The sequence below is a fragment of the Acomys russatus genome, chromosome 26 (genome assembly GCF_903995435.1).
Source record: "Acomys russatus chromosome 26, mAcoRus1.1, whole genome shotgun sequence".
NCBI lineage: Eukaryota > Metazoa > Chordata > Mammalia > Rodentia > Muridae > Acomys > Acomys russatus.
Window position 1 is genome coordinate 30,633,668 of NC_067162.1, and position 13,710 is coordinate 30,647,377.

The following is a 13,710-nucleotide window of genomic DNA, read 5'->3' on the forward strand; positions in this document are numbered from 1 at the left end:
CTGACTTATAAAAGCTGCTGCCTGACTAATAAAGTTTGAGAGTTTGATCAATCAGACTTGCTCTCCTTCTTTGTGTCTTGCATTTTCAACAGGTGAACTTCCTCCCGAGTTTAGTCGAACCCCGCAGGCTGGGGCGCTAATGTACTTGCTGGGAACTGAACTCAGTGCTCTGCAAGTGTCTGCAAGGGTGCTTAAATGCCCAGCCACTGTCCACCTTTAATCCCAGCACTAGAGATGCAGAGGCAGGCCAGCCTGGTCTATACACAGTAAGGTCTAGGGCAGCCAGGCAGGGGGAGAAGAGATACAGAAAAATGTAAGAGAACCCCAACTAATAAAAATCCCAGAAAATAAAATTAAAACAGAGAAAAGGCTGGGCATAGGGGGCCATCCTGCACTTTTAGACCTCAGCAGAGATAAGAGGATGAGTTTGAGGACAACCCGGGCTGTCTCAAAAACAAAAACAAAAACAGGGCCAGGCAGTGGTGGTGCACACCTCTAATCCCAGCACTCTGTAGGCAGAGGCAGGTGGATCTCTGTGAGTTGGAGGCCAGCCTGGTCTACAAAGCAAGTCCAGGACAGCCAAGGCTACACAGAGAAACCCTGTCTCGAAAAACAAACCAACAAAAAACCAAAACAAAACAAAAAGAGGCTCCAGCTGTAGCTCGGTTGGTAGAGTGCTTTCCTAGTGCAAGCTACATAAAATGGCGGGGCACTAAGCAGTGCATGACGGCAATCTCAACGCTTAGGCGAGAGCTAGATGCAGGAGCCTCAGAAGTTCAAAGACATCCTTGGCTACATATGGAATTTGAAGCCGGTCTGGGTTACATGAGACCTTGTCTCAAAACCAAGACAAACAGTCCTCCTCCAAGGAAAAGCACAAGAGGGATGAACTTCACAAACATTATGCTAAGGTAAAGACACCAGACATGAACACAGAGCATAAGATCTCAATTGAAAGCTGGGGAGTGGTGGCACACGCCTTTAATCCCAACACTCGGGAGGCAGAGGCAGTGGCATGCTGGCTGACCATCTTAGTCTACTTTCCTTTGTGCTGTGATTAAATACCTATAGGTAATAACTACAGGTGGCAAAAGACTACAGTATGGCAGGGAATCCAGATGCTTAAGTTGGAATGGAAGACCATCAGCATCATCTCAGGTACAAGGAACAGCTTACTTTTTGTCAGATTTAATTTCACCTGTGGCCAGGGCCCCATTTGGCTGTTAGCTCCTAAATTGCTCCCACTTTAAGATTTATTTATTACACACACACACACACACACACACACACACACACACACACACACACACGGTGCTCCGCCCGCATGTACACCTGCAGGCCAGAAGAGGGCATCAAATCACATTACAGATGGTTGTGAGCCAGCATGTGGTTGCTGGGAATTGAACTCAGGACCTTTGGAAGAGCAGGTGGCACTCTTAACCACTGAGCCATCTCTCCAGGCCCTACTTTCCTTTTATTTCCGAGTCTAAGCCTTGTCTTCCCCGTTCATCTCCTTGGCCTGGTTCTTGAGCTGTTTCAGGGGCCTCTTGTCCCCCCACCCCAGGGGCCTCTTTTATCACTTTCACGGCTAGAGGTGGCACCCGTGTCCCCCTCCTCAGACCAAGATCCCCATCCAACTTTATTTTTTTGAGACAAGATCTCTCCTTGAACCTGAAGCTCTCCGATTCATCTAGACATTTCACTCACTGAACAATTTCCCCAGTGTTACATTAAAAATGTATCGGTTCAGCCTAAGATTGCTAATAAAAGACACAGAGTCTGAAGCGTGCTTTAAAGCTGCCAGCACTACGCTGAACAGAATCTAAACTAATACAAATCTTCTCCTAAACTATGGTAAACAAACTACTCTAAACTGATATATAATACATATACCCCAAGCATTTGCCATTAAGATGCTCCGGTCATTCTCCCCCGGGACTTCCTACCCCGTCAACTGTCTCCATCTCTTCCCAACTGACAAACCTCCTCGCTCTCCTCCAGGAGGTCCCGCCTTCTGTCCTTCTGCCCAGCTGATTGCCTAAATAGCGCTTTATTGACAGTTGTTACATCCACTCGGCATTCCTCCATACCCCAGCTCTGAATTTGCCTTTTATTTGTTTGGGTGTTTTGTTGTTTTTCAAGACAGGGTTTCTCTGTATAACAACTCTGGCTGTCCTGGAACTTGCTCCATATGTAGACCAGGCTGGCCTCAAACTCACAGAGATCCGCCTTCCTCTGTCTCCCAAGTGCTGGGATTAAAGATGTACGTCACTACACCTTGCTGAATTTGCCTTTTAAATAGTTAATTTTATAGTATATATAATTCACCTCAATAAAGAATTTGCTATAACTATAGGGAAAAACCTGAAAATTATATAACCAAATATGGAACAGTTTAGTGCAATGATTTGACTGCAAAATTTAAAAAGCATGGATGTTTCAGGCTCAGGCTTATGTTTCAGTAGTAACATGGCTAAACACACCAAGAGGGCTGGGATCTTCAGTAAATAGAAGGCCCACTATGAAGCCCCATTCTTAAAACTGGTGATGAAAATTGAAATTAGCCAGCAGGCTGAGCATACTAGCTCCTTCTGTGGCAAGGCCAACCCTTCCTGCATGAAAACAGTGGCTAGCAGGGCTGGATCCAAACCACCGGTCCTGCTGTTACAGTCAAGTCTGTGGTCAGAAGACACAAGGAATCAAAAGACCAGCACAAGTGATACTGTTTGAAACATCCCTAGCCCACAACAAGTGGGCTAATTTATGTTAAAAACAAACAAACAGATATAAAAGGTTTTTGTTTTGTTTTGTTTTGCTTATGTTTCGCCCAGCCTGATAGAAAAGATTTTAATGTGTTGGGTCCTAGGCATCTTCAACATGAAGGTTTGTTTAGTAGTAGAATAAGTTTATTAAGAAAGGAAAGGTTAGCCGGGCATGGTGGCGCACGCCTTTAATCCCAGCACTCGGGAGGCAGAGGTAGGTGGATCGCTGTGAGTTCCAGGCCAGCCTGGTCTACAAAGTGAGTCCAGGATGGCCAAGGCTACACAGAGAAACCCTGTCTCGAAAAACCAAAAAAAAAAAAAAAAAAAAAAAAAAAGGAAAGGTTTAAAAAAAAAAAAGAAAGAAAGAAAGAAAGGAAAGGTAGCTGGGCAGCGGTGGCACACACCTTTAATCCCAGCACTCGGGAGGCAGGTGGATCACTGTAAGTTCGAGGCCAGCCTGGTCTACAAAGTGAGTCCAGGACAGCCAAGGCTACACAGAGAAACCCTGTCTCAACAAACAAACAAACAACAACAAAAAAGGAAAGGCAAGCCGGGCGTGGTGGCGCACGCCTTTAATCCCAGCACTCGGGAGGCAGAGGCAGGCGGATCGCTGTGAGTTCGAGGCCAGCCTGGTCTACAAAGTGAGTCCAGGATGGCCAAGGCTACACAGAGAAACCCTGTCTCAAAAACCAAAAAAAAAAAAAAAAAAAAAAAAAAAAAAAAAGGAAAGGCAAATAAATGAATAAATAAATAAATGAATAAAGGAACGGAAAGGCTCTCTGCAGGTAGAGGTGGATGAGCTCAAGAAGAAAGCACCAAAGCTGAGTGGGCGGTGTGCATGGCCACCATAGGCTGCTGTATTTGAATGCTAAGTCACCAGGGGATGGAACTGACTGGGAAGAATTAGGAGGTGTGGCCTTGTATTGTAGAAACTTTACTAATCTGACAGGTTTTTCCGAACCTGGCTAGCTCCCAAATAATTGAGACAGAGACCTATTGATTTATTCAACAAGCTTTAAGTACAATAACTGGGCAGGTATGATTTATACTGATCCTTTAAGCTAGTCTGGCTACTTCCCAGCCCCACACCCCAAGTTACTTGCCAATATTGGTCTAGTCTGGGGGCCTCACTGCTTCTTCGCACTGCTCCGTCAGGCATGTCCTTTTTCTCCATCATCTTCTTCCTTCTCTGCCTCATGGTCCCTACGCTAAGCCCAGGACCCAAAAGCCCCACCTGCCTCTCTTCTGCTCACTTACAGGCTGCCCAGCCTTTTCTTTTCTTTTTTTTTTTTTTTATTAACCAACCAAAAATAATTGGGGAGCAAAGTTTACACAACGTTGTTCCATATATGTGACAATGCCCATGTCTAGACCGTAACCAGATCTCAGAGCACAGGAATTTAGCATTTGTATTCATGTAGCACCAGACAACCCCCAACAGAGGTGTGTCACTGGAGATAGACCTTGAGGTTTAAAAAGCCCGTCAGGCCCAATCTCCCTCTCTCTGCGCTCAGCTACTGCTCCAGCTCCATGTCTGTCTGCTTCCCACCATAATGCTGATGGACTAACTCTCTGAAGCTGTTAAGCAAGCCCCCAGTTAAGTGCTTTCTCTTATAAGAGTTGCCTTGGTCACAATGTCTCTTCACAGCAACAGAACCATAACTAAGACACTGAGTTTGTTTTTTTTTTTTTTTTGGTTTTTTGAGACAGGGTTTCTCTGTGTATCCTTGGCTGTCCTGGACTCGCTTTGTAGACCAGGCTGTCCTCGAACTCATAGCGATCCGCCTGCCTCTGCCTCCCGAGTGCTGGGATTAAAGGCGTGCGCCACCACACCCGGCCTGAGTTTGTTTTTTTCCAGTGTCAGGGCCTGAGCCCAGGGCCTTACCCATGCTAAGGTTACGCTCTACCACCAAGACACACCCTCAGCAATTTAGAGGTTTCATCTTGCAGTTCCCTAATGACTGACATCTTTTTATATGATTACTGGACATTTTGATTTCTTTTTTTGTAAAGTTCTTATTCAAACATCTTTCCAATGCTTTTAAATTTCTGTGCCCATGTATGTATGCTGTGTGTATGTATGTGTGTGCATGCATGGGACAGTGCAAGTGTGGCAGTCAAAGGAAAACTAGAAGTCAGTTCTCTCCTTCTGACATTATGTGGGTCCTGGGACCAAGCTCAAGTTCCAAGACTTGCTTAGTAAGGTTCATCTTACCAGCCCTGTCTTTTTTTTTTTTTTTTTTTTTTTTTTTTTTTTAATTTTCGAGACAGGGTTTCTCTGTGTAACAACCCTGGCTGTCCTGGACTCACTTTCTAGTCTAGGCTGGCCTCGAACTCACAGAGATCCACCTGCCTCTGCCTCCTGAGTGTGGTCTCAAACTTTTGCTCTTTCTGCTTCTACCATATTAGTGCTTTACTAATTTTCTTTCTCCTCCTCCTCCTCCTCCCCCTCTGCCTCCTCCCTCATTACTTTATTTTTTGACTGGCTCTCTGAAACAAAATACACGAGCCCATAAAACAAACAACAAATAAAGCCTTTCACTGGGAACACAGTCCTCTGTTACCCTGTTCTATGGGCTCCAGCTCCAGCAGCTGGTGGCTGCCTCAGCCCTCAGAGGACCAAGGCTGCAGCAGGAGTCCTCACCAAGAGTCAGTTCCAGCAATAAAGAAGGACACAAACACTTGGCTCGATATTTCAAGTATTTATTTTCAATATAAGCTGGGTTGGACAATGAGGAGGGGAACATTGTGGATTTTGCCACACTGTGGCCAGATCACCAAAGCCAAAGAAGGGGGCCTAGGGAGATGACAGCGGCCATGAGACCTGGGATGGGGGACGGCGGGGCTTTCGAGGCCCTCTGGAGGACCTGACTAGTTGGTCTCTTGGTCACCCTCATGTGTGTGTCTTGCTGTTTGTCCAGAGGCTGAGGCACGAGGTGGGAGTGGCAGGTGCTGCTCAGCTGCCTGTCTGGAAATTTGACCTCCACAGGGTTCTGCCCACTGCTTTTCTGTCTCACCTGGGGAGGGAGTCAACAATAAGACACACCAACAACTACCACCTGGATGCTCCAATTAGTGAGCCAACCACCTGAGATAGCCAATCCTGATTGTTAGCTGCCTCTAGAGTGCTTGTGCCACCACTGCCTGGGTTTTTCAATTTGTTTTGTTTTGTTTGGTTTTGGTTTTTTGTTTTGTTTTATTTTTGTTTTTGTTTTTATTTTTCAAGACATGGTTTCTCTGTGTAGCCTTGGCTGTCCTGGACTCGCTTTGTAGACAAGGCTGGCCTCAAACTCACATCGATCCGCCTGCCTCTGCCTCCCGAGTGCTGTGATTAAAGGCGTGTGCCACCATGCCCAGCTGGGTTTTTCAAATTTTCTAACAACTTATTTATGATTAGCTCATTGGTGTTTTGTTTGCATGTATGTCTGTGTAAGGGTGTCAGATCCCTTGGAACTGGAGTTACAGACAGTTGTGAGCTGCCATGTGGGTGCTGGGGATTGAACCCGGGTCCTCTGCAAGAGAAGCCGGTGCTCCCATATGCTGAGTTATCTCTCCAGCCTCAATATTTTTGTTTGTTTTTCCAAAACAGGGTTTCGTTGTGTAATAGTCCTGGCTGTCCTGGGCTCACTTTGTAGATGATATGGCCTAACTCACAGAGATCTGCCTGCCTCTGCCTCCTAAGTGCCACCTTGCTCAGCCCCAGGCTATTTTCCTGATTGGCTCATTTGAAGTTGAAAGATCCACCAAAAATCTTGGCCACACCTTCCTTCTGGTGGCCGCCCAAATTAAACGGCTGTGAAAGAAGGAAGCCTTTGCCTTTCTTTTGCCTGCTTGCCCTCACGCCAGCTGGACCCTCACCTGTCTTGTCGCTGAGGCATTCTTTCCCTAGTATTAGAACCTACTTCTTTGGGATTCTAATGATTGCTGAAGACCAACAGCGCCTCAGGGACTCTCCAGGATGTCAGCAGCAGATTGAGACTGTTGTGGACTGAACAGCCACTCCATTCCTGGCCTTGCCATCAGGAGACAGCCACCATTGGACTCCCCAGACCACTCTCTGTAAGCCACTCCATAAATTCTCTGCCGGTTCTGCTCTTAGAGAGAGGCCTGACTGCTAACACAGTCCTTTCCTCAGCCCCCGTGTACCTGCTCCACTTCTCTGAAGACCCTGAGCAGGTTTCCTCGGAGGACGCCTTGCAGCTCCTGTTGACTCCAGCCCCGTCTCAGCAGCTCCTCTATCAGCACTGGGTATGTAGACACGTCCTCCAGCCCCTGAGGGAACCTGTGCAGATAGATCCCCCACTTGGCTCTCTGATCCTGGTTTAGGGCGGCCTGCTGTTCCACCAGCCCCAGGCACATCTAACTAACACTAAGAGCCAGTTTCTTTCTTTCTTTCTTTCTTTTTTTTTTATTTTTGTCTTTTTTCTTTTTTTGGTTTTTTGAGACAGGGTTTCTCTGTGTAGCCTTGGCTGTCCTAGACTAACTTTGTAACCACGCTGGTCTTGAAATCGCAGCAGTCCGCCTGCCTCAGCCTCCTGAGTGCTGGGATTAAAGGCGTGCGCCACCACGCCTGGCCGGTTTCATTAGATTAGTGAACACAACTTTAGAAAAAGATTGAGTTCCTGTGGCTATACACAGCCTGCAACAGATCTTCTGGGCTAGGGACTGGTGCATGATGGGCTTTCTTTAGCCCCTGAGTGGGGAGATGAGACATGAACTGCAAGACTGGAGCCTGTAGTAGAAGGATGGTCGGACTTCTGGCTGAGGACTAAGGCTAAGAATTTTGCTGCTGCACCCCAGCCCAAGGTAAACCCAGGGGGAACACTCACCTTCCGGACCCGTCATAGTTCCCACCAATCCCAATGAACGCCGATCCAATGACTGTCCTGATGTGGTCAAAATGATCTAGAAAGTAGAGGTTGGTGGGAGAATTAGCACTTTGGAGCATCTCTGATCTAAGCAGGTTTACTCCTGGCCAGTTACCCTGCCCTCCTGGCCACTGGCTCCCGGCAACAACCAGGACAAGGCAGATTAGACCTTTCCCCTCCTCTAGGTCCCGTGAGGCCCTTGTGGGGGCTCTGTCCTGTCTAGAGGTGTGGCATCAAGGGTTGAGAGCCAAAACGGCGCTTGGGGGTATCAAATCGGGCAGCTCTGACTGGTCTCACACATGGGTGGCAGGGAGGAGCTGAGTTTCCTGTCCCTGGAAGGTCTGCCATGGCCCAGCATAAGCAAGAGGGTTGGGGTTGGGGCTGCAGAGATGCCTCAATGGTTAAGAGCACTGGCTGCCCTTCCAGAGGACCCAGGTTTGATTCCCAGCACCCACACAATGGCTTACAACTACCCGTAGCTCCAATTCCAGCGGAGCTCACACTACCTTCGGGGCACCACGGATGTGCATGATATGCAGACACACATGCAGGGAAAATAGCTATAAACAGTGTTTTTAATTAAGAAGAGCTGAGGTGGGGCTTACCTGCTACAGTGGACACATTAGCAAGCATGTTGCACTGTAGCACTCCCATGGACAGTGTCACCATCACGATGCCACCATTCTTTTTCTACAGGAAGAAACAAAGGGGCAGTCAGTTCAGCTCCTCTGGACTGCCAATGTGCTTCCCTTGTTGTGGGGACCCTCACTTGCAGGGCAGCAGGAGCTGCAAGAACCTTTCATCCTGGGTTTGGGGGTCTCTGGGAAAAATTGATTCTGGTTTCAAAGAGAGCCATCTTGATAGCAGAGTCAAGGACCTCCTCTCAGACATGGTAGCACATTCCTGAAAGCCTAGCCCTTGGGAGGCTGAGGCAGAAATATTTTGAGGCCCAGGTCAGGCCTATTTATATAAGAATGCCAATCTTGCCAGGCGTGGTGGCGCACGTCTTTAATCCCAACATTTGGGAGGCAGAGGCAGCTGGATCCCTGTGAGTTCAAGGCCAGCCTGGTCTACAATGAGAGTCCAGGACAGCCAAGACTACATAGAGAAACCCTGTCTTGAGAAACCAAAAAAACAAAACAAAACAAAACAAAACCCTCAGGATAAGTGGTGCACACCTTTAATCCCAGCACTTGGGAGACAGATGCAGGCAGATCTCTGTGAGTTCAAGGCCAGCCTGGTCTACAGACTGAGTTTCAGGACAGTCAGAGCTAAACAGAGAAAGCCTGTCTGGGTGTGAACGAGGGAGGGAGGGAGGAGGAGAGTGAAGACCCTCTAGATCTGTGGTTCTCAACCTTCCTAGGGCTACGACCCTTTCATACAGTCCCTCATGCTGTGGTGACCCCACCCATACAAAATTATTTTCTTTTTTTTTTGGTTTTTCAAGACAAGGTTTCTCTGTGATAGCTTTGGCTGTCCTAGACTCACTTTGTAGACCAGGCTGGCCTCGAACTCACAGCGATCCACCTGCCTCTGCCTCCCAAGTGCTGGGATTTAAGGTGTGCGTCACCACGCCCGGCTACAAAATTATTTTCATTGCTACTTTAGGACTGCAATTTTGCTGCTGTTATGAATGGTGATTTGAGTATTTCTGGAGGTTCCCTAAAGGGGCCAGAGGTGCCTGCTGCTCTAGATGAGGTAAACTCGGTCCTGAGTTTGAGGGCCCAGGGTACCTACTCTACTCACCAGAAGCTGCAGAATGTCATCAGGAACATTCAGCAGATTGTCACACGTGGCTCTGGCTGCGGAGTGGGAGAAGATCACAGGAGCCCGAGACACCTCCAGAGTCCGCTTCACCAAGGTGTCTGAGGCGTGGGACAAGTCTATGATCATGCCTAGACGGTTCATTTCTTCTACTACTTTCTGCGGGAAAAATTGGGTTTGGGAGGGAGCAAAGGCGTGTTTAAGTCTGTAGGAAACACATAGGAGGGGAGAGGGGGAGCATACAAGGGTATGAATCTCACCTCACCAAAGCTTGTCAACCCACTGATATTGGTGTAGACGTGGTGTCTTAATTTCGTGGCACTCTCTGCCCTGCAAGACACATAACAGAGGAAGTAAATCTCGCTGGCTATAGCATGACTATCATCCATCCTCCATCTAGAACAGACAGGGACCAGGGCCAGCCACTCTGTCGACACGTGGGGGACGTTCGAGGAATCCTCCCACAGTGGGTCACTTCATCTTCGCTTCTTTTGTCAGGTCCATGCCAGGGAGGGCAGTTCCCTCACCACACTGCCCGCCGTGCCACCCCAGCCAGGCACAGTGCTCACCAGGGTGTACTGCAGGTGAAGGTAAGTGTCAGGTAACGCACTCCTAGTTCATAGAAACTGCGCAACACCGCGAGGCTGGTGTCTAGCGAGTGACCGCCCTCTACGCCAATGAGGCAGGCCAGCTTCTGGGTGTTATTGAGACCTAGAAAAGGGTGGTGAGTCAGAGGACCACATCCTAAGGAGGGAAGCACTGGGGTCAATCCCAGGCTATTCCCCTACTCACCTTCGGCGGAGGTCACAAGCTCCAGCTCGGGGTAAGCCACACACATGCGGCGAATAAGGTCAATCTGCTCCAGGGCCAGACGCACGGCATCCCGATCCTGGGTTTGGCATGGGACGTGGGCTGACCAGAACTAGGGGCAGGGCCAGAGGTCCACAGTGAGGCCAGCACAGTATCCAAACCTCTAGATTTGGATTCCTGCCTCAGCACCCATTTAGAGACACTGGCACCCCATAGTACCCTATGATGATGATTATTTATTTTTTGGTTTTCCAGACAGGGTTTTCTCTGTGTAGCCTTAGCTGTCCTAGACTAGCTTTGTTGACCAGGCTGGCCTCAAACTCACAGCGATCCGCCTGCCTCTGTCTCCCGAGTGCTGGGATTAGGTGTGCGCCATCATGCCCGGCCCCTCATGATGATTCAGCTTGTTAGCCAGTGAACAAGTTATGGATGAATAACACATAGCTGCTGTTTGTCCATGATGCTGTGTGAATGTCCCAGGCGAGGCTATCACATCCATTGTGGTCCCCATAAGCTCCATACTCACCTGCAGTTTTCTGATTATTTTCTTTTTTTTTCCACTGACCCTGAGCATCTACACAGCGCATCTGTGTTGGCCTTCCAAGCCCCTGTACACCCTTGTACTTCCATGTTGGTGGTCTGCATGCCCCATAGACCTAGTTATTGAGAGCCTGGCCTACTCAGGTTTCTGTGGTCCCAACATTCTCATGATTTTGGCATTGTGTTACCTGGGCACCCACGAGGCCATCTCTGAGCCTGTCCAGGCTGGTCTGGCCACGGGTGAAATTGTGTAGATTGACATCCTGCAGCTTGTTCTGGAAAAGTTCTCTCAGGAGCAGAGGCAGGTCGTTATGGCTGGGAATATGGTGGTCAGTGTGAGAACATGACCTCCAGGACAGGTGTATCAACCTGGGCCTCGCCCGCCCCCCCCCCCCCCCATATCACCAAGCCCCACCATCCCACAAATATGGCGACTCCTATAGCGGAGACTCCTGTAGCAGTTCCGTTGGCAATGGGACCAAAGGGAGAGCAGGCACCCGTGGATAACAAGACGGAGAGGACTTCCGGGAAAGATACGAAGGGGACCTCTTCAATAGTCTAGTTTATCGCGCCTCCCCCCCCCCCCTTTGCCCCACACCCGCACATACGCACCCGTCCACAAGTGGGAAGTCTCGCATCAGGGCCCGTGCTTGCTCTCGAAGGCGAGGGTCACTCGTCGTGGCTGGACTGGTCGTGGCATTGGGAGTGCCGGGAGTGGTCACGGCACTGGAGGCCCCGGGAGTAGTCGGAACGCTGGAGGGGCTCGGAGGGGCCTGGGTGCAGGTTACCCACGGAGACGGAACTAGAAGTAGCACCCCCAGCAAGAACAGCCAGTGCCCCAGAGTCCACAGGCCGAGCGCACGGGGACACTCAAGACCCGAGGGCTGCATGTTGCTCAGTCTCGGCCAAGAGGCTGACAGTGGGGTTCGGACCTTCGATTCAGGGTACCTAGGACGAGGCCTCCCTTGGATGGGCTTCCAGTCACACTGCTATGCAACGGACGCTCTGGAACTTTCCACGCCCCCGAAGCGCAGTTGCTAGAGGGCACCACCGCTCTTCCGCTCCCCCCAAGTAGAAGGGCGCCCCCTTGGGTCTGGCGGTTCTCTGCTCGCGTGAACTCCCTCCCTGCTGTTGGTTTCTGGCTGAGTTGAAGGAGGTGGCTTCTATCTGATCTCAGCCCCTAGCCAGACCTCTGTGTGTTAGTGTCCCGAAGTGCCCTGCCCTCAATGGGGTCAAATATTTCGTGATATGTTAAATTCCGTTTAGAGGAGTAAATTAGATCTGTGTGGGTTTTGTTACGTTTTAGTCTTGTTTGTGTGGTGAGGTCTTATTATGTGGCCTGGGCTGGCCTGGAACGCCCGAGGTCAAGCTATCGACAGTACTGTTGTCTAGGGAGTACACCGCCACTAACAGAAGAAAGACGGCCTCGTCAGATGTTTCATTTCAGCAATCAGAAGGCAAAGGCAGGCCGGTGAGTTGAGTCTGAAACCAACTTGGGCTACATAGCAATACCCCACACCAAAAGGAAACAACAAAAACAAAAACCGCCAAGCCACGCTTAGTAACTCACACTCATAATTCCAGCACTTGGAATATTTGAGGCATGAGGATTTCAGAGCATTCAAGACCAACACAGAGTTCTAGGCCATCCTGAACTATATATAGTGTTAAGATCCTGTCTCTAACCAACCAACCAAACCAGCCGACAAAAACCACGATTTTCTGTTGAGAAGCCTGCATCTACATTTATCTGTAGTTACCTTTTCCTAAGTACCCCTCCCCTTCCCTGAACACCTTCCAATATACACTAAAACTGTTTCTTAATACATTTCTAGGGCTGGAGAGATGGCTCAGTGGTTAAGAAAACTGTCTTCTCTTCCAGGGGTCCTGAGTTCAATTCGTGGCTCACAACCATCTGTAACGGGATCCAAAGCCGTCTTCTGGCATGCAGGTATATGTTCAGACAAAACACTTATATATACATTTAATACAACAACAATAATAACTAATAATAGATTTTTACTGTTCTCACAAAGAAAATGAAGGGCATCAAGATGACCCAGTGGGTACAAACACTTGCCATACCAGCCAGACTATTTGAGTTCTATGTCCAGATCTTTTTTTTTTTTTTTCAAATTTATATTTTTTATTTAAGCTGAGTGTGGTGGCACGCACCTTTAATCCCAGCACTCTGGAGGCAGAGGCAGGTGGATTCCTATGAGTTTAAGGCCAGCCTGGTCTACAAAGCAAGTCTAGGACAGCCAAGGCTACACAGAGAAACCTTGTCTTGAAAAATCAAAAAACAAAAACAAAAACAAAACAAACAAACAAAAAACCCAAACAAATAAAAATTTTATTTATTTAGCTTTTTCAAGACAAGTTTTTTTTATGTAGCCCTGGCTGTCCTGGAACTCTCTCTGTAACCAGGCTGGTCTTGAACTCATAGAGATCCATTTGTCTCTGCCTTCCGAGTGCTGAGGTTAAAAACATGCATCACGACCACTATGCAGTTTCTTTAAAAAAATAACTGAAGGCAGAAAAATATTTACAAGATCTCAAAGAGGGTTGAGAGAGTAGCCCAGTGGGAAAAATCACATACTTAGCATGATTTAAGTCCTGGATCTGATACCTAACAAAACTTTCCAAGCCCTTGATAAAATGGCAAGGATCCAGGGAGACTGTAAATCCAGAGGAGCCCTACCTCTGGGCTGTTTCTTCCTCTAGAGATGTCATGGAACAAAAGCACACGTTCAACATGGAGAGAATCTTGATAATTATGTTCTTGGTTTTGAGCTGGAACATGAAGGATGACCCCTAGCAGGATAGATGATTCAGAATTAATGTCCCTAGGCATGCTGCAATCATGTTTACCAAGTAATTACTTTTTTTTTTTTTTTTTTTTTTTTTTGGTTTTTCGAGACAGGGTCTCTCTGTGTAGACTTGGCCATCCTGGACTCACTTTGTAG

At 48.3% G+C, this 13,710-nt stretch overlaps 1 protein-coding gene across 1 annotated transcript; it reads right to left on the reverse strand.

Moving 5' to 3' along the window:
- Positions 1-5,332: 5,332 nt before the first annotated feature.
- Positions 5,333-11,701, reverse strand: Dpep3 (dipeptidase 3). Its single transcript, XM_051168854.1, is given in 10 exon segments — positions 5,333-5,779; positions 6,909-7,044; positions 7,592-7,667; positions 8,236-8,320; positions 9,377-9,553; positions 9,655-9,724; positions 9,964-10,105; positions 10,187-10,316; positions 10,933-11,059; positions 11,357-11,701. Coding segments are annotated over 10 exon segments (1,668 nt in total). The 5' UTR covers positions 11,635-11,701.
- Between the last annotated feature and the right edge of the window lie 2,009 nt (positions 11,702-13,710).